We start from the raw sequence: 27,263 nt of genomic DNA, 5'->3' as shown, positions 1-27,263 counted from the left end.
GAATTTTGGCTCTGTATGCTGCAGTGAGTTTAATACACACAGAAGTCAGCTACAAAGTTTACCAGGTCACCTTGCTGTGCACTCACTCCCCCCACTAAAATTTTGTATCACTGCTACCATAGCCTCTAGCAAGGACCCCATGATTGCTGCTTTCATTTGATTTGTACAGGATTTGTAGACATGCCTCACCTTCCTGTGTGGTCAGCAGTGCTTGCAAGAACCTAGAGGATGTGTGGTTTTATGTGCAGGGTAAGGAAGCTTACCCTGATGAACACCAGCAAGTTTAATCCATTTCCATCTGAAAAAACAATTGGCCTTAGGCAACATATTCTTAATTGTCTAAGTCATTGTGTGTGAGCAGGCATGCGTGTGGGCACACACGTGTTTGTGTGCATATGCAAGCTGTGCATAAATAGCACACTTTCAATCTTTGTAAAATATAACAGATAAGCAGCAAATGACAGTAGGCTTAGCCCCTGAAGATTTACCAGGAAAAAAAGACAGCTGCATGGCAAAGCTGCTGCTAATAATTAGGGAAGGAATAGCCCATACCCTGTGCCACTCAGCAGCTTCAACCATTTAAATGAGAGCCGGTTTATTTAACTCTGCAACCCCCATTCATTATGGGCCAGGGGTTGATTTCGTCTTGAGCACACCACTTTTGATTGTTGTCATCTCTGGTGAGATAATGAGATCATCATCATCATAAGATCAGGTAGGACATGATGACCGAAAGTCTCAAGTAGAAACTGTGATGGATGAGCAAAACAGGAGTTGTTTTAATGTCTCTTTTAACATTGTAAGTGAGGAAAACCTATTTTTACAACTCCCTGGAGTTAGTTTTTTGCAGGGCCACATTGCCATTTTTGTGGTTGACAAGAAAACGTTAAGGCTCTCTTGGGCTCCAGCAAGCTGCAAGAAGTGTCACAACACTCCCGCCTCGTGTAGAATGGCTCTCAACAGGACTGATTGGGAGGGAAATTAATAGGCTCCCCATTGTCACCGTGCATTTTTGCCAGGATATTTCATTAGTGTAAACACTGAACCCGTTGTCATCTTGTTTAGCCACTTGACCCTGGTGATTTTCAATTCTGCCTGTGCTGTGATGGAGTACAACAGTGGCATGCACGAGACAGGCACTAATTATTGGAAGCAGAATCATTGCTGACCCAGTACTACAAGATTAACTGCCCCTTTGCAGTCTTTATTCTGGGACATTAGCACTGTCTGGTTATCTTGCTTCAGTTGAGGGATTCGGGACAATAGCAGTGCTGATGGTAATGTTGGCGATTTCCTTGTTTGTTTTGCAGGTCACGGCCAGGGGCTTTGGGCCGCTGTTACAGTTTGCCTACACTGCCAAGCTGTTACTCAGCAGAGAAAACATCCGCGAGGTCATCCGCTGTGCTGAGTTCCTGCGCATGCACAACCTCGAGGACTCCTGCTTCAGCTTCCTGCAGACCCAGCTCCTGAACAGTGAGGATGGCCTGTTTGTGTGCCGGAAGGATGCTGCGTGCCAGCGCCCACACGAGGACTGCGAGAACTCTGCAGGAGAGGAGGAGGATGAAGAGGAGGAGACGATGGATTCAGAGACGGCCAAGATGGCTTGCCCCAGGGACCAGATGCTTCCAGAGCCCATCAGCTTTGAGGCCGCCGCCATCCCCGTAGCAGAGAAGGAAGAAGCCCTGCTGCCCGAGCCTGACGTGCCCACAGACACCAAGGAGAGCTCAGAAAAGGACGCGTTAACGCAGTACCCCAGATACAAGAAATACCAGCTTGCATGTACCAAGAATGTCTATAATGCATCATCACACAGTACCTCAGGTTTTGCAAGCACATTCCGGGAAGATAACTCTAGCAACAGCCTCAAGCCGGGGCTTGCCAGGGGGCAGATTAAAAGTGAGCCGCCCAGTGAAGAGAATGAGGAAGAGAGCATCACGCTCTGCCTGTCTGGAGATGAGCCTGACGCCAAGGACAGAGCGGGGGATGTCGAGATGGACCGGAAACAGCCCAGCCCTGCCCCTACCCCCACGGCCCCAGCTGGGGCCGCCTGCCTGGAGAGATCCAGGAGCGTGGCCTCGCCCTCCTGCTTAAGGTCTCTGTTCAGCATAACGAAAAGTGTGGAGCTGTCTGGCCTGCCCAGTACATCTCAGCAGCACTTTGCCAGGAGTCCAGCCTGCCCTTTTGACAAGGGGATCACTCAGGGTGACCTTAAAACTGACTACACCCCTTTCACAGGGAATTATGGACAGCCCCACGTGGGCCAGAAGGAGGTGTCCAACTTCACCATGGGGTCGCCCCTCAGGGGGCCTGGGTTGGAGGCTCTCTGTAAACAGGAGGGAGAGCTGGACCGGAGGAGCGTGATCTTCTCCTCCAGCGCTTGTGACCAAGTGAGCACCTCGGTGCATTCTTATTCTGGGGTGAGCAGTTTGGACAAAGACCTCTCTGAGCCGGTGCCAAAGGGTCTGTGGGTGGGAGCTGGCCAGTCCCTCCCCAGCTCGCAGGCCTACTCCCACGGTGGGCTGATGGCCGACCACTTGCCAGGAAGGATGCGGCCCAACACCAGCTGCCCGGTGCCAATCAAAGTCTGCCCTCGCTCACCCCCCTTGGAGACCAGGACCAGGACTTCCAGCTCCTGCTCTTCCTATTCCTACGCGGAGGACGGGAGCGGGGGCTCACCCTGCAGCCTCCCTCTCTGTGAGTTCTCCTCCTCGCCCTGTTCCCAGGGAGCCAGATTCCTTGCCACAGAACATCAGGAACCAGGCCTGATGGGAGATGGAATGTACAACCAAGTGCGGCCCCAAATTAAATGTGAGCAGTCTTACGGAACCAACTCCAGCGACGAATCCGGATCGTTCTCGGAAGCAGACAGTGAGTCGTGTCCTGTGCAGGACAGGGGCCAGGAGGTAGGGAACCCACATAAATTCAAGCATGTGACCCACTCTCTAGGCCCTTTATCTGGACTACTCCCTGCCCCCCACCACTCCCACATTGTTCTTACGTGCTAAGATTAAAGATGACAGTAGAGAGACTGCCTTCCCCATCCACAGAGGCAGGATGCTGAAGGTGATTCCACATTAACCACTTCTGTCCTAGAAAAGCACTTGATATTTGATCTGGATCTCAATACTCGACAAGCAGAGGCAAGCTGCTGAGTAAAAATATACTGAAGTCTAATGCATGAAGTACACTGAGGCACTCCAGACCCCCCTCTTTCTCCTCCCTCTCTCCCCCTCCTACATCTGCTTTGAAAGGATGCCATGTTCATCACCCTCATCCTTGCCCTTCACCCGTTCAGCGTAAAGGAAGATATAGAATCTCTTTCCAGATTGATTGATTGAAACCAAATAGATCAACACTCTCCCAGCACCTTTTAGATTTTCCTTGTCAACAGAAGACCCCAGGGCCACCCCATGTCCATCACAGTGAAGGTGATGGAAGGCTCACCGTTTATCCCGCTCCTGGGGTCATCACAGAAGCACCCTAGTCAGCCACACATAATGTATAATGGATCATTTCCCAAGCTCCCTCAAATGCTAGGAAGACATTTTGAGAAGTAGTGGGGTAGAGTAGCAGTTTCATCCACCCTGAAAGCAATGTACTTGCTAGGAAAAATGTCCAGAGGCTCCATGTGTGTCTTACCATTGCTGGAAGAGGGGAACAGGGGCAACAGCAGCCACATCGTGAGCAAGACTCACAAGACTAAGGAGAGGAAAGAAGAGGCCCCCGCAGAGGACCCACCTCCCCAATAACATGAACATTCCCTAGAAAGACCTGAGAGAGTCTGTGTCGTGACCTGGCGTTCACTGCACTGTCTTGCTGATTGACAAGGTACCAGCTTGAGACTGCTACCTGTGTCTCAGACCCCCCTCAGGAGCGGGATTGAACAAACCCAGTGACAAGTCCCTTCTCAGAGCTGTGTATCCCAAAAACACAGGAAGAAATGAAACATGGTCCTCCTGAGGCCAGCAACCTTGGTACCCGTCTGTGCTCTCTGGATGTTACCAGCCTCTGTAAGGCAGAGATGTTAACCCAGCCAGAAAGCAGAAATGCCATACGGGATGAGGTGGCTTTTCACAGAGCCACGTGCAGTTTATTCAGCCTCTGCAAGATTGGCGAGAAGCACATGAGGTTTTAGTCTGGGCATGTTTTGAAAATAGATGCCAAAGGCCCCTGTGCCCACTGCAAAAATGCCCTGTGGTCACTTTCTTTGCTTGCTAGCCTGGTTTCTGCCCCTCTCTTAACTGCCCAGCAGACATGGAGAAAGAGAAACACTGCAAGGATTTAATTTAAAATAAATTAGAAAGGAAATTTGAATGGGAGCTATTCCCATGTGAATATACCACCTCCCCTTAGGTTTGGGGTGGTGGGTTGTGCCCAGTGCCCCAAGCCAGGCTCACATCTGTGTCCCTGACATTGGGAAGATTGAGCTTTCCCGAAAATAGTGAAAGGCTGTGTTTTCTCTCTCCTCACTCACTCTTTCCCTCTGACCTCTTTTGTGAGGTTTTCCTTTTCTTCTGAAACCGTGAATGAGCGTGCCTGATGTGGAAGGCAAGTCACTGCGTCCACCTCATCCGCATCATGGCTTCCTACCAAGGACTGGTGGAGGGAGAAGAGCACAAAGGCCTGCAGTCTTTGTTTTTTGTCTCTCCTTTAAGAGGAGCCTGGGGCCGGGCATGGTGGCTCAGGCCTGTAATCCTAGCATTTTGGGAGGCCGAGGTGGGTGGATCACTTGAGCTCAGGATTTCAAGACCAGCCTGGGCAACATGGTGAAACCCCATCTCTACCAAAAATATAAAAAAATAGCCAGGCGTGGTGGCTCGTGCCAGTAGTCCCAGCTACTTGTGGGGCTGAGGTGGGAGGATCACTTGAGCCCAGGAGAAGGAGGTTGCAGTGAGCTGAGATGGTGGCACTGCACTCCAGCCTGGGTGACAAAGTGAGACCCTGTCTCAAAAAAAAGTAAAAGGCTGGCCATTAAGCTCAAGGGAGGGTGGTGTTTTTATGACATTTGCATATGTTCAAAGAACTGTCAGTTTCAGATACATCTTCTTTTGTGTCCCCCCACCCTCGCCGCCAATATCCCAAAAGAGAGCTTAAAGTCTTGGGGCCACAGCAAGAACACATTTTTTGTGTGTATGTTGGGACCATGTCGGTTGTTTACTTTAGAACTAAAAATAGTAACTCAATGAAAAGGAGGACTCATTCAACCTGTAAAATAGTCATGAACAGGACTAGCCTTCCCCCCTTGAGAAATACCCCTACTTTTAAAAATACTCTTATTTTTACCTTTAAAAAAGGAATCCATGGCTGGGCGCGGTGGCTCACACCTGTAATCCCAGCACTTTGGGAGGCCGAGGGGGGCGGATCACAAGGTCAGGAGATCGAGACCATCCTGGCTAACACGGTGAAACCCCGTCTCTACTAAAAAATACAAAAAAAAAATTAGCTGGGCGTCGTGGTGGGCACCTGTAGTCCCAGCTACTCGGGAGGCTGAGGCAGGAGAATGGCGTGAGCCCGGGAGGCGGAGCTTGCAGTGAGCCGAGATCGCGCCGCTGCACTCCTGCCTGGGTGACAGAGCGAGACTCTGTCTCAAAAAAAAAAAAAAAAATCCATCTTCTGCATTCCTGAACAGTGAAAGAAGAGACATTTACCAAAGCTCTATGCCATTTTGGAAATCATAGCCCCTCTCAGTGGTACGGTTTGGACAGGACAGTTACAGTAAAGTTAAGGTTTTTCCCAATTTGACATCTTAGTTTTCCTAGAGTAGAGGAGGTTAGGTTTCCAAGAACTGTCTTAGGGACTTGCCATGACTGCTGCTCGAGGAGTTGATAACCTGCTTTAGGGAGTTACTTTGACCCTGGTTGAATGAAGCATTATCCCCAGTAATAGTGCTCAAGGCAGATCCTTCTCCACAAGTCAAAACTTGTTTTCCTGAACTGATCCAGAAGAAGCCAGCATCTGTTGGGCTAATTCTGCCCTGCCCTGCTTTCATATGGGATCCAGGTGCCTTCTCTTTCAAGTGAACCCCACGGAGACACCAGAGTCAGAAATCAAGACAGGAGTTTCCACCCCTTGCCAGACGCCAGTGTAATACTTCGCGTGTGTTTTCCCAATCTGTCTTCCTCCACCCCGTAGGGAGCCAAAATGTTAGACCAAAAGTAAAGTGTTAACATACCTTGTATTCTGTAAGATGTTGTAGTTACACCATGTTAAGCAGCCCTTCCATCTCACAGTCGTTGGCTTCTCCCATCCTTTTTAACTGTTCCCTGGCTTCGAGAAAGATCAAATTAGCGCAGTATTATCCTTTATCAATAATCAACTTTTTTTTTTTAATTTTTATTATACTTTAAGTTTTAGGGTACATGTGCACATTGTGCAGGTTAGTTAAATGACATTCTTTTTTAAATTCTAGAACACAGCATACCCAGCCCCAAACATACCAAATTTAAGAGGCTTTCTCTTTGCCTACAACAATATACAAATATATATTCACCTCTCTGTGGGTTTGGGTTTTATTTTAATGGCATTATGTTGTAGAGTTAGCAGCTTCCTTTTTTCACGTAGCTGTCTACCATGCACGTGGCTGTAGGTCGATCACACAGGGCCAAGACATGTTTCTCCAATATCTCTCGTTCTCGTAAATCGTAGTTCATTCAGCTGTCGCTTATCACCAGACATTTCAGTTGTTTTCAGTTTTTCCCTCTGATAAATATTGCTGCAATAAACATTTTGTGACCCTACTGTTAGTAGTGGTGCTTTTATTTTTGTGGGTTAGTTTCAAAGATGGGCTAAAGGTTGTGCCCATTTATTAAATACTACCTAATGACCTACCCAAAATGTTGTAGCAATTCACATATTCATCAGCAACTTAGAGTGTCCAATTTCCCCTATTCTTGCCCATACTAGTTGTCGCCAGTCTTTTTAATTTTTGCCAATTTGATGGGCAAAAAAATGGTGACTACTAATGAGGCTGACATCTTGTTTTACGTGTATTGAACATTTATATTTCCTTTCCTGTGAATTGCTGGTTTACCTCTTTGCCCATTTTTCTTTCGTATTGTTTAACTTTAAATCAACGTGTAGGAATCTTAATCCCTAATATTAGGAATATTAACCCTTTGTCATAAATGTTGCTTAGATATTCCCTTAGTCTGCTTCTTTATTTATTGTACCTTTTCCCTTATAAAAAATTTTTAGTTTTATGTAGTCAAGGTATAAGTCTTTTTCTTTATGACTTCTGGATTTGCTATATTCCTTAAGAAGTCAGGTTGGGAATTTTTCTCTTCCAGTAAAAAAAAATGAACAAGTCACATAAGTGAAAATCACAAAACAGTATGCACAAGGTCCTAGTTTGTTTCCTAAATATACACACCATATAAATAAAATCAGTATAGAGAATAAGAAAAAACTGGGAGCACCATTGGAGAGGAGTGTAGGGAAAGTTTCATTTCTATGTATGTCTGTAATGTTTGAATTTTATGTATGTCTATCTTGCACAGGTTTATTTTTTAAATTAAGACATAATTCCCATATCATAAAATCCACCCTACTAAGATGAACAATTCAGTGGTTGTTGATATATTCACAGTGTTGTACAACCATCACCACTATGTAATTCTAAAACATTTTCACCACCCTAAAAGGAAATGCTGTACCTATTAGCAGTTACTCCCCATTGCACACTCCCCTCAGCCCCAGGCAACCAGTAATCTACCTTCTGTCTCTGTAGATGTACTTGTTTGGGGCATTTGTATAAATAGAATCTTGCAAGATGTGGCCTTCTGTGTCTAGCTCCTTTCACTTTAGCATAATGCTTTGAAGTTTTACCCTTGCCATTGATGTACTCACCAGGTATATTGTCATGTATTAGTACTTTGTTCCCTTTAATTGCTGAGTAATATTCCATTATGTCAATCCATTTTGTTGACTAATACCACATTTTGTTGTTCATTGGTTGAGGGCCATGTGGGTTGTTTCCACTTTGGGGCTATTATAAATAATGCTGCTGTGAGCATTTGAGTACAAGTTGTTTTTAAGACATGTTTTCAGTTATTTCCATAATATTCCTAGGAGTGGAACTGCTAAATCATATAACTTTGTATTTAACCTTTTGAGGAGCTATTAGACTGTTTCCAAAGTGGCTATACCATTTCAAATTCCCACCAGCAGTGTATCAAGGATCCAGTTTCTCTGCATCCTCGCCGACACTTGTTATTGCCCATCTTTTTTGTTAGTGCCCTCTAGTGGGTGTGAGTAGTTACGGTTTATCTCATTATGGTTTATAGGTTTGTTTTTAGATGTTGGAAATTATAGAAAATTACAGTCATTTTCCAAAGTAGTAAGCCTCTTAGTAAGACAGCTTTGTAACTGGACCATTTCTACTTAATTGTAGATTTTAGTAAAGAAGCACCACAGAGAGTTTCTTTGCACAGTCAAAAGTATGGATTTTTGGACTTGCTTTATTAACATGTTTTACACTGAGGGATAAAAGTGTATGAGAGTAAGAGAGTGTGTTGGGGGCAGGCAGGGGGCGGGAGAGAGAGAGAAGGGAAGAGAGAGAGAAAGTCCAGAGAAAACATGGAAATGGTACAGAATAGAAGAGCCATCCGACTCTAACTCTTCCCACCCCAATGCTGACTTTGAGACACACGTTGTATGTAAAATTTTTACAATCATTTTTGTGGTTTGGTGAATCAGGCAAGTTTTTAGAAGTGTCTGTAATTGGTCTGCTTAATAAAAAGAAACCTTGCTGGGCAGCATAGAAATCAGCCATATTTCTAATTAAAACAGTGTTTTTATGTTGTCTAGAACATTGTAAGTGTCTGGAATTCCAAAGCACATGTCTGTAAGACGAAACCATGTGACAGAGATAGATAGGGCTAATAAACAGAAATAATAATACCTTGTATCTATCAGGCAGTTGAAACTTTCCCAAGCACTTTCTCCACCTGTCATCCAGTTGTATTCTTCATAGCAACCCTGTATGCTAAGTAGGGCAGGCATTATCGCCCTGTGACTCCTAGATCCTCCAAGAACTTTGGGACAGACAGAATGAAGACTTGCCTGAGATCACACAGCTAATTAATTGAAGTATCACAACTGAATCCCAGGTGTCCCATATTTGTGCTAGAAACTGGACCATGAGAAGAGGGCGTGGAAGGACAATTGCGTGAGAAACATTTCTTCACCTGGGAGGGGAGATTTTGTCATTGCCATCTGCCCAGCACTGAGCTGGCTGTCCTGGTTCCAGCAGCACCGGAATCATCTCCAATGGGCATATTGCTTCCTCCCTCGACAGCTCCCTGGGATCTGAGGGTCTCCTCAGAGTACAGGAGTTAAAGACTTTGGAGAGCTGACCACACCATCAGTGTCTCAGGGTATCATGCTGATGTGACCCTACTCCTATGGGTTTCAGTCAACATCTGGTAATAAAACCAAGAAATGAAGTAGGAAAAAATATTAACAAACTAGTCTTCCACTGAGATTTCTACAGGAAATATTTGTTTCTGGCTTTTTCTGCAAAATTTGCAGCTACTTTCCTGCTTTTCCAGTAAACTTCACCCAGCAACCAGAGACACTGGGCAAGCGAAATGTTTGTTGGGTGAGATAGATACAGCACCACTTGATTGCAACTCCTAAAAAAGATGCAGAGAAAACAAAGATCGCGGGGAAATCTACCAGAGCAAGAGAGTCATCATTTGGGGATGAGAATTTTTTTTCCCTTCTTTTGTCTTATATTTTATGAAAGCTATATTTATATAATACGTAATTTTTATATAATACAGAATAATCTATAATTATATAATACTTATATAATTTTTCAATGTTTCCTTTTAACTGGGAGGAAGGGGATGATGGTTTAGGCTGAAGAATGGTCGTGGCTGTTGGCAGGGAAGAGAAATAAAGCAGCCGATTTCTGTTTGGTGAGAAGGAAGCACCGGCATCCCAGGGCCCAGCCTACAGCCTCCCCTCTGCCTCGTTGGTGCAGACAGCATGCAAGGAGACATATGTAGGTTCCATGCACTGTCCAGATGTCACACCTGGACCTGAGAATCCCTGGACACACTGCAGGGACTATCCATTTTACTGACTGCTCAGGAGCTGGAGCCTAGCCAGGCGTGGTGGCTCACTCCTATAATCCCAACAGTTTGGGAGGCCAAGGAAGGAAGATAGCTTGAGGCCAGGAGTTTGAGACCAGCCTAGACAACAGAGCGAGACCCTGTCTTTAAAAGAAAAAAAATTTGTAAAGCTGGAATCTCCAGAAGAACTAACCCTCCTATAGCCATGCTTAGCAGGACAGGGCAGGTACCGTGCTAAAAACCCACCTCGGTCCTGCTGCTCCTGTTGTGTTCCGGACGGGGAAGAGTCAACACTTTGCTGGGCTGAATAAAATCAACAGCAGCTTATTGTGCCAACTGTGGCACAGGCCTCTGGTGCCCTGTTTGGCCCTTGGCCTGCTGACTCAGTGGCTGCCCTGATTCTCCGAATCTCTACCGAGAACCAAAGTGGTAGACCCCTGGCTAAAGAGTGGTGCCCATGAATCCCTCGTGCCCTTCCCCTTATATGCAGCCTGTGTGTCCGGAGCTGCGTGTGGGTGGCTGAGTATAACTAGTGGGGGTGGCGACAGTTCACAGGACTCTTCACCTCATCACATTGGCTGTTGGGACTCTTTAGGAAACCAAGCCACTGCTGCGAAGTGAGATCCTGGAGGAGCGAGTGTGTGGAGGGACAGTTAATAAGATGTTAAGCCCAACTGGGCCTGTTTGGCTCAGAATAATTATCTAGAAGGAAAAGAGGCGGGCCTCAACCTTCTTGATGTGTTTCCACTTTCCAAGGCCTGCTGGCCTTCTCTGACTCCTCAGCCCCATTTGAGGAATGTTTTGAGTGCCGAGAGCCTGGGAGAGGCATGTCCTCCACGGGACCAAACAGTCAGTGGCTACTCCTTATTTCCAGACAAGACGTTCTTGGCTTGGAACTTATTACTCAAGAAACAACACATGGGTGTGGTCAAGTTCCCACCCACCCCGACCCGGTGCCTGTCCGAGAACACCTCAGAGACCCCCACATGTCAGTGAACATAAGTCCTCCCTTGCTAGAGGGGGAACCAAGACTTGTAAAGAGAAACAAGAGTGAGTTGGGGTTTTTTTCACCTGGGAGAAAGTCTATAGTTGACCATTACCTTTTCCTCTGACCCTCTTTAAAAAGCAGATTGTGTTGCAGCAGCTCTGCTGAAGTGTATTATGGCTTTTTGTCTCAAGGACTTTGAAACTAGCATTGTTGATTTTTTCTTTTTCTTGGCAACTCTCCCTGCTATTCCCCTAGTGTTTTATATTCACTGTCTGGATGATTTAAATACAGTAGCTCTTGGTATAGACATCCTTTTGACTTTCCCTGTGGCCTGAACTATAGGGATATCTTCTTTCTGAGAGTAAGTAAACACATTTAGAGCAGAAGCAGAATGGCTTTGTTGTCATCAGAGGGAAAACTCCACAAGCCCCCAAAGCGCCACCACCTCTGCCGTGTTGGAACATCCACATCTCCAACAGACAGACCTCTGTGTTCCGGAGACACCGTGCAGGATCTGAGTGTCTGTTTGTTATCCAACGGGTATAAGAGGGAAATCAAACATTCTTTCATACCATTAGAAGCCCTGTGCAAACACAGCCCCGTGCACAAAGGCCTTTGCAGAGCCCATAACAAGGAACTGTTTGTCCTGGCTGCCTGTCTTTAGCAGTCGGAGCAGGGCCAAGCCGACAGTGGTGTCATGGGCCCTACTGCGATTTTGCTTTCTTGGACCAAAATTTTACAGGTGTCATGGGACAGAGCTCACCAGGTAGAAGTTGAATCAGAGCACCTACTGGGAACCTTCAGTAAATGCCACACTGCACAAGCTCGGAGCTATGATGGAACCTGACAAAGAGCTTGCACCCAACCACAGAAAAGTCAAATGATCATTTCATACATTTGCCTTTGTGCACGGGAATTGACTAGCCACACATGCCGGCAGTTGGGACTCGTGTCTGCCTGCAAATGATGCAGCCAAAGAGAAACCTGGGCTCAGGATCAAATGTCTTCATCCTCACTCCCTTGAAGAACACAGACTTAACCCTGCAGCATCTGAACACTATCGAGGGGTTGGTTTCTTCACCCAAGAGCATTTTGATCAGTTCAGCCCAGACCCATATGTTTTTCTGGCTGCTGGGATTCATTGAGTCCATTTATTCTGTCTCCTAGAGTGGCACTGTCCAGTCCATTTGCCACATGCTGCATGTGGCTGTTGAGCCCCTGAAAGTGGCTAGTCTGAATTATGATGTGCTGTAAGGATAAAATGTGCTTTGGATTTGGAAAGTTTAGCACAAAAAAAAAAACTGTAAACTATCTCATTAATAATTAGCTACATGTTGGAAGTATTTTTATCTATTGGGTTAAATAACATACAGTATTCAGACTCATTTCACCTGTTTCTTTTTACTTCTTTTAATGTAGCTGCTGGAAAATTTAAAATCACAAATGTAGCTTGTGTTGTTTGTATTAGACAGGGCTGGGCTAGCGCTTGAAGGAAGTTTAGGTTTGTAGTGCCATCTGCTGGCTCATCCGGAGCAGACGTGAATGTAAACAAGAATGAAGCAATCTGAGCTAACCCACACGTTGTCTCTCAGCCTGGCAGCACACAACCTTTTTATTCCAGGAGCTTCTGAAGCAGGACCAGACTGAACCCAGAAGCTGCTGAATCCCCAAGAGCCTCGGGAAGGGGAGTGACAAACTGCTCAAAGGTGCAAGCCTGTGTCACCTCATGGGTGCCAAGGAGGCTCTTGAGATAGAGTAGTGGTGAACCAAGCACCATGGTTCACCCCTGTAATCCCAGCATTTTGGGAGGCCAAGGCGGGCGGATCACTTGAGACCAGGAGTTCAAGACCAGCCTGGCCAACATGGCAAAACCGCATCTCTACTGAAAATACAAAAATTAGCTGGGCATGGTGGTGCACACCTGTAATCCCAGCTACTCGGGAGGTGAGGCAGGAGAATCGCTTGAACCAGGGAGGTGGAGTTTGCAGTGAGTCAAAATCGCGCCACTCTACTCCAGCCTGGGTGACAGACCGAGACTCCATCTCAAAAGAAAAAAGAAAAGAAATATTTCAGGCCAGGAATAGTGGCTCCCACCTGTAATACCAACACTTTGGGAGGCTGAGTAGGGAGAATCACTTGAGCCCAGGAGTTTGAAACCAGCCTGGGCAACATCACGAGACTTCATCTCTTTTTTCCCCTTCTCTGTGGCTCAAGACCTCATCTCTACAAAAAAAAAAAAAAAAAAAAAAAATTTTTAATTAACTGGGCATGGTTGTCCCAGCTACTTGGGAGGCCGAGGCAAGAGGATTGCTTGAGCCCAGGAGGTTAAGGCTACAGTGAGCTGTGATCGTAACACTCCACTCCAGCCTGAGTAACAGAGCAAGACCCTGTCTCAAAAAAAAAAGAAATATAAGCAATCATTTAACAACATAGTAAGGATACAAACCCATCCTTCAGGAGACTGCTGTCCTCGCTTTAGATAATGCTTATTTGCCTTGATTTGTCAAGAATTGGAATTTGTCAAGAATTGGAATTTTGCTGACAAGTACCTGCATCCAATGTCTATTGTTGCATAATAAATCACCCCAAAACTTAATGACCTAAAACAATAGTAATCACTTAACACCTCTCACAGTTTCTATGAGAAATGTGAATGTGAGTCAGGAATTCACGAGTTGCCCATCTGAGCAGTTTGGGCTGAAGATCTCTCATAAGGTGAAGTCAGATGTTGGCTGGGGCTACACTCAACTGAAGGTTTGACTGGGGCTAGAGAATCTTTTTCCAGGGTGGCTTGTTCACATGACTGGCAAGGTGATGCTGGTTGTTGACTAGAGGCATCAGCCCCTCTCCACATGGGCCTCTCCACAGAGCTGCTTGAATGTCCTCGAGGCATGGCAGCTAATTTTCGACCTAGCCTCAGAAACTATACACCATTACTACTGCTGCATTCTGTTGGTCAAAAGGCAGGAAAAATGCATCTCACCTTTTGATAAAGGAATGTCAACATTTCATTGTAAAATTGGAAAATAAATTCCCAAAGTGCCCAACACTTGTATAGCACTGTACGGCTTTTTTAAAATGCCCTATTTTTCAGATGAGGAAATTGAATCTCAGAGAGGTGGCGTAGCTAGCCTGAGGTCTCATGTCTGGTGAGAAGGATGAAAGCCCGGTTCTTTTGACTCCTACTATATGCTGGTGAAGCCTATCCAAGTTATCTCCTCCTATCTCCCATATGCTATTGTAACTAAGAATCACACTGGGTTTTTTGCGTCTCCAGCATTTTCAGGATACGTGGGGCTCTCTTCATTCAGGGACTTTAGATATGTCTTTATGTGGTATCTCCCTGTAACTTGTCATTTTATTGAGTTAGGCTGTAGGTCTTATGGAAGTACATTTCAACTAACTAGAATCTTTCTTACAAAAGTGCTATATCAATGAAAAATGACACATTTTCCAATATTGTTCATGTCATTTGCTTCAAAAATCTCAGAGACAATAACATTGCAATATATGTGTTCTTATTCTGTTTGGTTATCCAGGTATTATTACATCTTATCTGTCTTTAAACAGGAAATAAGTAATCACTGCTTGCTTTCAGTAGTTTCCATATTACTTGGTCATCATAAAAAGGAGGTTTTATCATTTTTGATGTTCCGCCTGCCAGAATTAAAATCCAGCTGCCATAATCATTTTCTGTTATTCTTGGTTTCAGGTAAAACTTCCTTTTCCTGTAGATCAAATCACAGATCTTCCAAGGAACGATTTCCAGATGATGATTAAAATGCACAAGCTAACCTCAGAACAGTTAGAGTTCATTCATGATGTCCGACGGCGCAGCAAGAACCGCATCGCAGCCCAGCGCTGCCGCAAGAGGAAACTGGACTGTATTCAGAATTTAGAATGTGAAATCCGCAAATTGGTGAGTTGACCCGTCCATTGTGATCAGCAACCTGAAGTGACCAGGACTAATGTAAAGTAACAGCAATGAAAGTTGGAAAAGTAGACAGAAGAGTCACCCTTTGGGGAAGTTTGGGTTTATTTTTTAAGAAGTTTCTCAACAGAAATAATAGCTTTACATCTGCTGTGCGTGTGTGTGTGTGTGTGCACGCGCATGCATGCGCGCAGGTGTGTAATAGTGTGTCAATATTTTATATCCTTCAGTCATTATTCATATAGAGGTAGTTATTTTTTATTTTCCATCCAACATGTGAAAATAACTGATGTTGGCCAGACGTGGTGGCTCACGCCTGTAATCCTAGCACTTTGAAAGGCCAAGGCGGGTGGATCACTTGAGGTCAGGAGTTTGAAACCAGCCTGACCAACATGGTGAAACCCTGTCTCTACTAAAGATACAAAAAATTAGCCGGGTATGGCAGCACGTGCCTGTAGTCGCAGCTATTCGGGAGGCTGAGGCAGGATAATCACTTGAGCAGGGGAAGTGAAGGTTGCAGTGAGTGGAGATCACGCCACTGCATTCCAGCCTGGGTGATAGAGTGAAACCCTGTCTCAAAAAAAAATGAATAAATAACTGATGTTAATTATGAGCATCTGTGGTCCAGGTATTCTTCTAAACTGTTTTTATGGATGATCCCATTTAATCCTCACATTAACGCTGTGACTTAGGCACTCCTTTATCCCCATTTACAGAGGAGGAAACTGCAGAAGGGCTGGAAAACTTCCCAGTACTTGGTAGAACTTGAATGCAAACCCAGGTGTCTGATTCCAAATCGTGTCTTGTACCACTGCTTTCTCCTGCCTCCTGGCAGAAGAGAATGGAATAGAGATAGGACGCCTACCTGCAGAGGGGCCATTGCTCAGGAGATGATCTCCTGACATTCTTTGCAGCCCCAGGGTCCTTTCTTTTGCAATTCTGCCTCAAGGTGGCTGTCATCGCCATCCCTGTGCCTGAGAGTGTTTTGTCACAGAAAACAAACTCCCGTCTCCCAGGCTCCCCCATACTCAGAGCTATGTGCCCCCGCCCCTTCTCCTTGATAAGCAACCATAAGCTACAGAAAGTAAATCCAGGTGACCTCTGGCTCCTGACTGTAGCTTTGAAGACAACCAACTCAACCTCCTTCAGCTCCACCTTTCTGCCACCAAATAACAGAAACTCATCTCAGGTGCCATGTCTGTGTCAGGCTGAAGAAGAGGGAGGCCACATGGTATGGTCATGATCTAAGTGTGGCTCCTCAGACTGTTTGCAGCACCTCCTGGCCTCATGGTGAGCCACCAGCTAATGAGAACGAAAGCACAAGGATGAAATGTTAGAAAAGCACAGGATGTTATATGTTATCAAGATAGCCCTGGACTTCAGGGTTTTTTGTTATTGTTGTTGTTGTTGTTTTGTGGGTTTTTTTGACACTCACCACCAGGGAAAATGTCTGTGTTTAGCAGCTCCCATCACCAACAAAGAAAGTCCAAGCTTCTTAGTAGGATATCTCCTGCCATTTGTGTTCCAGTCTGTAGCTACCTCTCCAGTGTCACCATCCACTCCCTTCCTAGGACTTGATCCCTGATAAAATCAAACTCTGCACTTGTGCCTATGCCATTTCCTCTCTGCCTTGGACATTCCTCCACTTTTTCTATCTCCTTTGTTCTTTAAGAGTCAGGTCATGGCTGGGCACCATGGCTCACACCTGTAATCGCAGTACTTTGGGAGGCTGAGGCAGGAGGATCACTTGAGGCCACAAGTTTGAGACTAGCCTGGGCAATATAGCAAGACCCCATCTCTAAATGAATGAATGAGTCAGGTTATGCATCACCTCTCTAGGAAGCCCCTTTCCTGAGTCCCCAGTTAGGCTGGGCACCTGCCTGTGGAAGCCTGATCTGACCTCTGGCTTAGTGCTTATCACTTACTCTTGAGTTATCTATACATTTGTCTGTCTCCCCAGCCCTCAACTGTCAGTTCCTCAAGGACAAGGACAGTGACTTGATCATCTCTGAATATCCAGTGTTGGACCCATTGCTGGCGCCCAGAAAATGTCTATTGCCCTACAATTTGCTGGACATTGTGACTATTCAGTTCAGGGGATTATGAGTTTCTTCTTTCTTTCAAATATTGCTTTAACATGTTTAATGTCGTTAAACAACAGAATTTAATTTAAATCACATAAGGAGACGACATTCCTGCTGGTGAGTGTGGGTCTTCTGAAAGCCTGCTGGGCTTAGGTAGTTAAGTCCACTGGGTGTGAGTCTACAGGGGCCTAGGCACATGTCTATAGTGCCCTGCACTCCTCTTAAGGTAGTAAAATAACTTCAGTCACCCACATTTGAGAAATGCCTGGTTTTGGTAATTTGCATTCTGCTTAGTGTAATTTTGTGATACTGAACAAATAAATTCCAAGCCACAGACCAGGCAGATATCTAAAGCACTTTGCTAGCATTTTTCAACCAAAGTTCCAAAAGAGCATCATCTAGTTCTCCAACCACTTTTTGGCATCCCCTTAAATAACACGTTGTGTTTCAGTGCTGAATAAGAACACATTCATCAGTGTACGTCTGTGACTGAGAGCTTCATGGTTTTAACCAAGGCATGATTTGCAATGCCTTTCCTGCTGCTGTCACACGCAGCACCTCATTTTCTTCCCCCTAGAAAGTGGCCTGGAACATTTAACAGATGAGTAGGCCTGGAGCGGTCCGTGCTTTGGCCGGGGCAATGTGGCAGAATGATCCTGGGGTTCCTCTCCCAACGCCCAAGCAGTATTGCCCCTCACTTTGCAGATTTCTGTACTAAAAGGGGAGAGCTCCAGGTTGCACAGCCACCCATATAAGTTTTTTCCCTAAGGAGACATCCCAGATGTGTTTTGTTTCTTATCCGCCACCCTGTGGTGAGGATGCTATGTCCTGACAGGGATGGCGCTGGTGGGCAGAGCAGCTTCCACCTCTCCCCAAGTCCCTCCCTGCCCGGTCCCCAGCAGGCCCTGCACTCACTCCCCACTCCCACGCCGTCTCCCACACACCCGCCACTCAGCTGTTGCAAACTCGCATAATGTATTTCTCTCAAGTTGCACTTGTACATCTGTTTATTTTTCATTTTTAAAACATATTTTCTTGATAAATTTATAAATATTTTAGCAGGTGCCCTTTCCCGGTGTAAATCTCTCTTTCCGACACACATGCCCACGCCGCCTGCCAGATTGCATTCATGTTACCGCACATGCAGCTCCCGTGTCGGAGACCTGTTCCTTGTGCGTGTCGCATGCCTGCTCCTCCCTTTCTCCTCTTCATTTTCTCTCCCGTCCTCTTCTGCCTGCCTGCGCTTGCAAAGGGTTGGTGAGAACTGACTTCATGCTGCTTCAGATGCCCCTTTTCTTCATCCACTTCATTGTGTGTGCCTCATGGAACCCCATCACCTCCCCTCACCCTCGCGCAATTTTTTTTCTTTTTGTTTGAGACAAAGTCTCGCTCTGTTGCCCAGACTGGAGTGCAGTGGTGCAATCTCGGCTCACTGCAACCTCCACCTCCCGGATTCAAGCAATTCTCATGTCTCAGCCGCCTAAGTAGCTGGGATTATAAGCATGCACCAACACACCCAGCTAATTTTTTGTATTTTTAGTAAAGACAGGGTTTCACCATGTTGGCCAGGCTGGTCTCGAACTCCTGACCTCAAGTGATCTGCCCATCTCAGCCGCAAAGTGCTGGGATTACAGGCATGACCCACCATGCCCAGCCCCCTTCTCACAAATGTTGATGGTAAAACCTTAATTAGTCTCCAGTCTGCTGCTGAAGTCATCTCTCTATTGGGATGGTGAATTTCAGTAACACAGGAGCATGTGTAGGATTTTGTTTAAGGAGAAGAACATCTCAGAACCTTGGGCTAGTACGCAAGGGTTCAGGCTCCATCCTTACTTCTCCCTTCCCAAGTCAGGGAGAATCGCTGCTCCAGACTGCACTTTCCCCAGCTGTCCTAGGGAGGGTCCCTCCTGTTCAGTCTGCTCTGCTACCAAGGCCAGAGAGCCTGCTGATACTGGGTTCTATATGAAACTCCGTATGTTAGGCAACGATAGGAAATTGTTGATGACTTTTTTTTGTCTTTTTTTTAAATAAACTTTTTTTGGTGGGGGGAGACAGGGTCTCACTGTATCACCCAGGGTGAGTGCTGTGGCACCATCTCGCTCACTGCAGCTTCCACCACCCGGGCACAAGTGATCCTCCCACCTCAGCCTCCCAAGAAGCTGAAACTACAGGCGTGTGTCACCACACCTGGCTAATTTTTGTATTTTTTGTAGAGAAGGGGTTTTGCCATGTTCCCCAAGCTGGTCTCAAACTCCTGAGCTCAAGCGATCTGCACAACTTGGCCTTCCATAGTGTTGGGATTATAGATGGGAGCCACTGCACCCAGCCTGACTTACTTTTTTAGGAGCAGTTTTAGGTTCACAGCAAAACTGAACACACTATACAGAGAGTTCCCATATGGTCCTGTTCCCACACACACAGCCTCCCCCACTGTCAGCATCCCCCACAAAGTGGTACATGTGTTAGTCAATGAACCTACACTGACACATCATTATCACCCAAGTCCATAGTTTGCATTAGAGTTCACTCTTGGTGGTGTACCTTCTATGGTTTTGGACAAATGTATAATGACATGGATCCACCAGTATAGTGTCATACAGAGTGGTTTCACTGCCCCCAAATCCTCTGTGCTCCACCTGTTCAACCCCTTTTACCCCTAGCAACCACAGATCTTTTTACTGCTTCCATAGTTTTGCTTTTTTCGAAATGTCATACGGTTGGAATGGTAGATTTTTGCCTTTCAAAAATGGCAACCTGATACATTTGGGGGAGATTTTCAGTCACAAGATTGGGACTGAGAGTTTTTCATTTAACTCTCTACAAACCCCAAATTCCAAGAAACCAAAACATTGACTCTGAAGTTTTCTGATTCGTGACGATTTTGCCGGTTGTTTGCCCGGGCCTTGGAGAGGGATGAAGAGATGTCCTGGGGAAGGTGTTGGCGTCAGATGGAAGGTGTGGCAGAAGCCTGTGTCTGGGCCCCCTGAATATGTATCTTTAAGTTTCTAGAGCCTGACCTAGTCATTCTTGAGTTACATTATAATGGAGGATGCAAAACAAAGGCTGGAAAACCTGAAACGAGGCCTCCTGTCCTCCAATTCAGGCTTGATCAACCCTTCTCTTTTTTTCTCTACTGTCCAGGTGTGTGAGAAAGAGAAACTGTTGTCAGAGAGGAATCAACTGAAAGCGTGCATGGGGGAACTGTTGGACAACTTCTCCTGCCTTTCCCAGGAAGTTTGCCGAGACATCCAGAGCCCCGAGCAGATCCAGGCCCTGCATCGGTATTGCCCTGTCCTCAGACCCATGGACTTGCCCACGGCCTCCAGTATTAACCCTGCGCCCTTGGGTGCTGAGCAGAACATTGCGGCCTCCCAATGCGCAGTGGGGGAAAATGTGCCCTGCTGCTTGGAGCCAGGCGCGGCTCCCCCCGGACCCCCCTGGGCACCCAGCAACACCTCCGAGAATTGTACCTCTGGGAGGAGACTAGAAGGCACTGACCCGGGAACCTTCTCAGAGAGAGGACCTCCTCTTGAACCCAGGAGCCAAACAGTGACCGTGGACTTCTGCCAGGAAATGACTGATAAGTGCACGACTGACGAACAGCCCAGGAAAGATTATACCTAGTGACTCGGCTCTGCCTCCCAGTCCGCACACCTCTCCCATCCAGGCGTTCTTCAGTCAGCCTGTGGCACTGTTCATCTGCTGTCCCGAAGAAACCGAGAACACATTTGGTGCACACTACAGCGGTCTTAGCAGCAATACTGTTCTGAAGTATTCTCTCCTCTTCTCGAGCAGGAGTGATAGTTACCTTCACAATGGTGCTACCCCTTGCCCAGGCAAGGAAAGACAGCAGTGATGACACTGTCTGTCTGTGGCTCAATTTCAGTCTTCACAGGGATAGACTACAACACCTCTAGGCCCCAACCACGGATTTTTTTTCTCAGTGGCCCATGTCACAAACCCTATCTCAGGAATTTCTTCTGAATGTTCAATTTTTTTCATTGAAGACAGCTTCTATACACATCAAAGTTTTATAGCTAGACTGTACATATTATATATAATATATATATATAATATATATATATATATATCCATATGCAAAAGTCCTGCATGCCTCAACTTTCTCATCCTAAAACTGGAAACTTATTTCTCATTTAGAAACAGGTTCCAACATTCCTCTTCTTTTGTCTCTGATGCTAGAGCTAGTTTGGTAACTGTTAACATGGTCATTTTTCTTGCTTCACAGTTCAATTTTCAATTCGTACTTATTTATGGACAAAATTGAGTGTTGGAAGCTTTTTCCCAAGGTTTTATTTCAGATTTCTTTTTCGTTTGGTTTGGTTTTGGCACCTCCAAGTGGTGTCATTTGAGCATTGTAGGTTTGTTTTTTGTTTGTTTGGGGGGTTTTGTTTGTTTTTGTTTTTGTTTTTGTTTTCCTTGCAGATACTGTACAGTAATGGTCAACTTTGCCACTTGCACTGAGTTTTGGGTCAAACCTATTTTCTTAAATGAAGTTGTAACTTCGGTATAACTCAAGTATACTGTATATTCTTTGCTTTTAGTTAAAGTAAAACATTTTAGCTAATTAAAAAGCACTCAGGTGATAATTATGTAGGAAAAACAATCTTGCCAAATAATGAATTCATCCTAGGATGTGTAGACAATAATCTGCTTGAATATTTTTATATTTCACCTCCTCCCCACCTTTCCCTAAGCAAAGTTTAAATGCAGATAGAGAGTTCAGAGTTGATGCTGGATGTTCAGATTCCTAAGTGGGGAGAGAGTTTGGACATCTCACTCAAAAGTACATCAGAAAAACAGGAATCCGTGATTTTATACCAGAACTCAGCAGGCATTGGCTCCTAGAAATCAAGTTAGAACGTTTTCACCCAGGGAGTAAGTCCCATTCATTTCAACACGTCCTGAGGCCTCGGCTTGCTCTTGGAAGTGTTGTGCAGTAGGACCTGCTCCCCTGAAGGACGGGGCCAACCAGCCACTGGCTTTCCTGCCCAGGCTTGGCCTCCCAGGACATCTGGCCTGAGGGGATTTGAATCACAGCCCCGAAGGTCCTGCCTTCACCCCATTGGGAGAGAGCAGGGCATCCTGGCATCTGCGATCCATCCCTGACACAGGCTGACACATTCTTTCTTCTTTCCTTCTCCAAAGGCTTGGAGTTTTCTTCTGAGGTTTTTCTGCCAGTGTCTTGTCTGAAGGCAGACTTCATTCTGAGGCTTTGGACAAGCTATCACCGGGAACCCTCCCTGTCCCCTTCCCGAATCACACACATACCCTACCCTCACCTGATGATAATTTTCTCTTCTTGCTGCAAAACTGGTTGGCTTGCAACCCAGAGAGAGCAGCTTCCCTTGGCTCTGGGGCCGTGTTGGCCCCAGCCACGTTTACAGGAAGGTGTGCCCCAGAGGAGGAGGAATCAGCTCCCTCGCTCCAGTGGCCTTGGGTCCGGGTCTCACTGAGCAGCCCGAGGGCCACTCCAGCCCGGCTGGGGAAGAGAGTCCTGAACGGTTTGATGTGGGGATGGGGTGGTGGGCAGTGGGGAATAGATGGTTGACTTTGTTTCTTTATTTGTGCCATTGTTTGGACAATATTAAAGCTGCATGTAAAAGGGGAAATTAGTATATGATGTAGGCTAAAAGTGAAATCATAGTAACATATGTTTTAGTATTATTAACTTTTTTCTGTACAAATATTAGCACTAAATGTTTAAATATGTATGAATGCCAGAAATTTGTCAGTTCATGCAGTAGGATAAAAAAAAAAAAAAAAAAAAAGGCTTTTCTTTTTAAACAGTTCCACTTTTAAAACCTGCCTCTGGGTTTTTGTTTTTTCTTGTTTGTGTGTGTGTGTGTGTGTGTGTGTGTGTGTGTGTGTGTGTGTGTGTGTGTCTGAAACAGATCTTGATAAAGCTCTGTGTTGGAGCTGCTGGTTTTTGTTATGGTTGTTGGAATTTCTTGGCCTACTAGGACAGTTCTGTGCTTCACCATGAGGTTTGCCTTTGTGGAAAACTGGTGACAGTGAGAATATAAACTCAATGTGAATCACGTGATACTTCGCAGGCGTGTGTTACAGTGGAGTCAGCTGACAGTATTTTGCTTTTTAACTCTATTGTTGCCTTTCCAAGTGACCTCTCCTCTTCTTTTAAAAAAAGAACACTTTCTGCTCATATCATAACCAGGTCCAACCCAGCTTCTTGGCATGAGGTTTACCCTGGTAATAACTCATGTGCAACTGGTAGTCTTGAGCACATTCCATCCATTTCCCCAGGTTTCTGTGGTTCAGTAGCCCAGACCTGTTTGGCAGCCATTTCTAGGAGGGGCAGGGTCTCTTTATTTCTCTCCACCCTAACTCAGACCTCACCTTCCTCCCACCCACCCCTGCCTTGCTTTTCTTCCTCTTCCCCCCAACCTAACTTCTGCCATGGGAACTGGTTAAAAACACTGCTCTAAAAACCATCTTCCAATTTCATAGAGATTTCTAACAAGTTATTTCATTCATAATCCACCATGAACAGTGACTAGCTTCGTGCAGTTGTTCATGTGATGTGTGTGTGTCTTTTCCTATTCAGAACTATGTGCTTGTCAAAATTATTTCTGGGTTGATTCAAAGGGAGGACTTGCTGGGGACCAGAATCCAAGCGGCCTCAAGTGGAATTTTAAAACCTAGCCTGTCTCTTTTCCCTGGGATCCCTCGGTCAACCCCACGCCTTTTAGGAAAAAGAAAAGTGAGTGAACAGCAAGGAAGAGTGTTTGCACAGTACAGTAACATTTGGTTGTTCTTAAGGCTCTTTTCTTACAAAAATAAGAGACCCTCCAACCACGGGCTGTTTAGGAGGATGCCTGCTTGGGTCTTCAAATGGCTGGGTTAGGAACGGTTGTTGGGGCAGAGCCAGTGGAGGTGACCCTGAGACTAATGAACATCCCACCTAAATCCAGTCCTCCCCTTGGATCTGCCTTTGTCTTGCTTGTGTCTCCAGGCAACCTCTCTTCAAGTTGGTCAGGCTTTGGACAGGTGAGTGATTTGCTGTATGTGTTTGTTTCTCTGCGTTACCTGGGGGTGCCTTGATTAAAATCAAACTTTATTACATACTGATTCTGGAACAAAACAGTTAGGAAAACTTTTTAAAAAAAAAACCAACAAAGTTACGAGGCCATCCTGCTTTCTCTTCTGAGTTCCCAGCAATGACTCAGGCGTCAGAGATGATGCTGCAGTGGAAAACCTGACTGTGTGTGTCTGCAACTGAATGTTGTGCGAGTAATTTATTAACTGTCTTTCTAAAGGTTTGCTGCTTTTAAGATGCACTATAATTCGGGATGTAATCCTTATATTGCTTTTCCAAGGAAGTGAACAAAAGTCTAGTGATTAGTATGCCAACTGCCACTACTCCTTCAAAAGGAGCCAGGACCAGCGACAAGACTCATGAGAGGACTGGCCAAAGTGAAGTGTGCACAGTGTGAAGTTTAATGCTGTTGTCAAGAGGCCTAAACCCACATTTTCTCTTTTAATATTTTATGATTGCCATCAAAGAAGAAGAAAAAGAAGGAACAGACAAAGGTTTGAAAATGATAAGCCTGTTAAGACACCAAAAACTCCTGTCCCGTGAAGCTGCTTGACATCCTGTGGAGTAGCATAATCCTCTCAAAATGAGGAAGAGCTGCCTGCAAAGCTTTCTCAAGTCCCTGTTTGGCTACCTACTTCTCTACATTATGCCCCATTTAAACTAGGAGCTGTTTTAGAAATGACTTCAAACTGCTTCACTATTGCTTACAGTTTAGGAGGAGTCTCAGATCCAGAAGGAGCAAGAATCAAGTTTGGTCCTCAAATGACTGTAAATAGACTAAAGAACAAGGTGTTTTTTGTTTTTGTTTTTGTTTTTTAAGAATAAAGCTGTTCGTTGTATCATGAGTTAGTGTTTCTTCCCCAAACTGAAGACTGTGTTGGAAGTGCAATTTCTGGTGAGTCAGTCCACAATACAATGCCCTGTGTGGAGTTGGTATTCATACAGGAAACCTGTGTGCACGAGGCATTGTGTGTTGAAAGTGTATGTTTATAGTACTGCCTGAGCCATCTCATGACCCCAGCATCCAAAACCGATGCTGTAGAACAGAACCTATTTGTACACAAATAAGTGTGTGCAAATAGCATTTGTACATAGAAAAGTCTTATTGTGGCAGATTGAGGATAAATTATTCAACTGACGGTGCAAAAACATTACTTGCAAAGAAAAGTTTATAGTATTTTCCTACACTCCACCCTGGGAGATGATATTTCTATCAAATGAATATCAGTGCATTTTAAATGTAATATGAAAATGATGCTGCCATTTTGTGAAGAATACCCACTTGGTTGCAGAGGCCAACTTTCATAGCTTTGATTTAATGTTGTGACACGGTGTATGCATTTTGCTGTCAAGCAATGGATAAACAGCTCTGACTTTCATTCTCATTCCAGTTTATTGACCTCAGATAAAACACTGGCCCTTCTTAGAAGCAGAAGTGTGCACCAAGACCATTCATTTCAGGTAGACTCACATTCAGTGCCAAGTGCTCCCATGGAAATAATCAGACGCATATGTTGCGAAAGAGTGAAGGGACTTGGACAAAGAGGGGTTTTCCTACAGATGGATGCTCAGTCTTCTACCAAAACATGTTTGGAGGCAGAAGTATGACCTCCCCTTAAGTCCTAACAATGTATTTTGTGTGTGCAAATCCTGGGATGCCCGTTCACGCTCTGACATAAAGACATGGCACCTCTAGTGAGTGATCAGGAAGATTCCATATGCATTTGGGAGCTTCAGGTGCTTGTTAGACACAGTGAGCCATTCAAGGCAAGCACCACCTTTGCTAGTGAGGCCAAGAGAGCCTGTGACAATTTGTTCCAGAACCAGTCTGATGCAAGTGCACCTCTAATATATGCCTTACAAACTCCAGAGGCCATATTCAAAACAGGGTCTTCTCAGTGTATGCAAGGGGCTGCAGCCCCTCTTCTCTTCCTCCCCAGGTTGAACAATACGGACAGTTTTCACACATATCTACCTGTATAACCCTCTGTACCTCTCATAACTGGTCAACGACTGTAACAGGTTACATCAGGTGTTTTTCTACATACTTTTTACACAGATTCTATGCGATTAATGTAATTTAATTCAATGCATCATTTTATTGTACTAGTTCTTAGGCTTGTCCTTATTTTTTTCTAAGTGATTGTGGTTTTTCTCGTGGTTTTTATTGTAAAAAATGAAAGGCTGTTGATGCTTATTCTCTGTAACTAAGAATTTTTACCTTTTGGGGAAAAAAAGCATTGCTATGAACTAATGAAACTTCATTTACTCATTGTAAATACACTATTGTGCAAAAAAAGTTTTCACTCAATTGAATTGCTAGTGTTAACTGAATTTTGTCTAGACACCATTTCTGTTGATGAAATAAAGACATATCATTATGCATTGTAAACTAATTTTCTCTGCCTCTGATCCCTATGTTCCAAATTACAGAGTGAGAAACCTCAGGAAATCTTTTTTCCTAGAGGCCATTTCTCTTCCTCTAGTTTGGACCCTTACTTGCTACCTGATTAATCTGATTAGGAATCTTTAAAATTGGATAATATTAATGTGATTCCTAAACTCTGAATTTTAAAAATCCCTAGTGCCTGTGAGAGTAGATAAAAGGCTTTAAACCCAATTTCTCGGTTTTGATATTGTGCTGTCGCTATGCAGAATGTTACCACGGGAGAAAACTGGGTGATGGGTATCATTTCTTGCAACTGCATGTGAATCTGCAATTATATCCAAAATAGGCTGAATTTTTAAAAAACTAAATGAAAGTAAATGAGAAAGAACATTAAGCCAACACCAAGATGCAATGAGTTGCAAGGAAAGATGTTTAGAATTGTGGTTGAGGAATCCATACAGTCATGCATTGGTTAGTGAAGGGGGTACGTTGTGAGAAATGCATCCTTACGCAATTTCATATTGTGAGAACAGGGTGTGCCACACCAACCTAGATGAGAAAGCCTATGACACACCTAGACTATATGTTCCTAGGTTGCAAACTTGTGCAGCATGTAACTGTACTGGATATGGTAGGCAATTGTAACACCAGGGTAAGTATTTGTGTATCTTAACAGAAAAGTTGCAGTAAAAATAGGGTTTACAATCTTATGGAACCACT

The 27,263-nt window shown here is 45.0% G+C and overlaps 1 protein-coding gene across 4 annotated transcripts in view; it reads left to right on the top strand.

Annotated features, from left to right (window-relative positions):
* The window catches only part of BACH2 (BTB domain and CNC homolog 2), a 369,771-nt gene extending 343,221 nt beyond the window's left edge, over positions 1-26,550 (top strand). For all 4 annotated transcript variants that reach the window (XM_034962528.3, XM_034962530.3, XM_034962532.3 and 1 more), the window contains 3 exons: positions 1,311-2,903; positions 14,777-14,983; positions 20,221-26,550. In XM_034962528.3, coding sequence (XP_034818419.1) covers positions 1,311-2,903; positions 14,777-14,983; positions 20,221-20,703 — 2,283 coding nt within the window. In that variant the 3' untranslated portion in view covers positions 20,704-26,550. The remainder of the gene's footprint in view (positions 1-1,310; positions 2,904-14,776; positions 14,984-20,220) is intronic.
* Positions 26,551-27,263: the final 713 nt, after the last annotated feature.

Source organism: Pan paniscus, chromosome 5, assembly GCF_029289425.2.
Source record: "Pan paniscus chromosome 5, NHGRI_mPanPan1-v2.0_pri, whole genome shotgun sequence".
Classification (NCBI taxonomy): domain Eukaryota; kingdom Metazoa; phylum Chordata; class Mammalia; order Primates; family Hominidae; genus Pan; species Pan paniscus.
The sequence above is the reverse complement of the archived record's forward strand: the minus strand, read 5'-3'. Positions and strand labels throughout refer to the sequence as shown.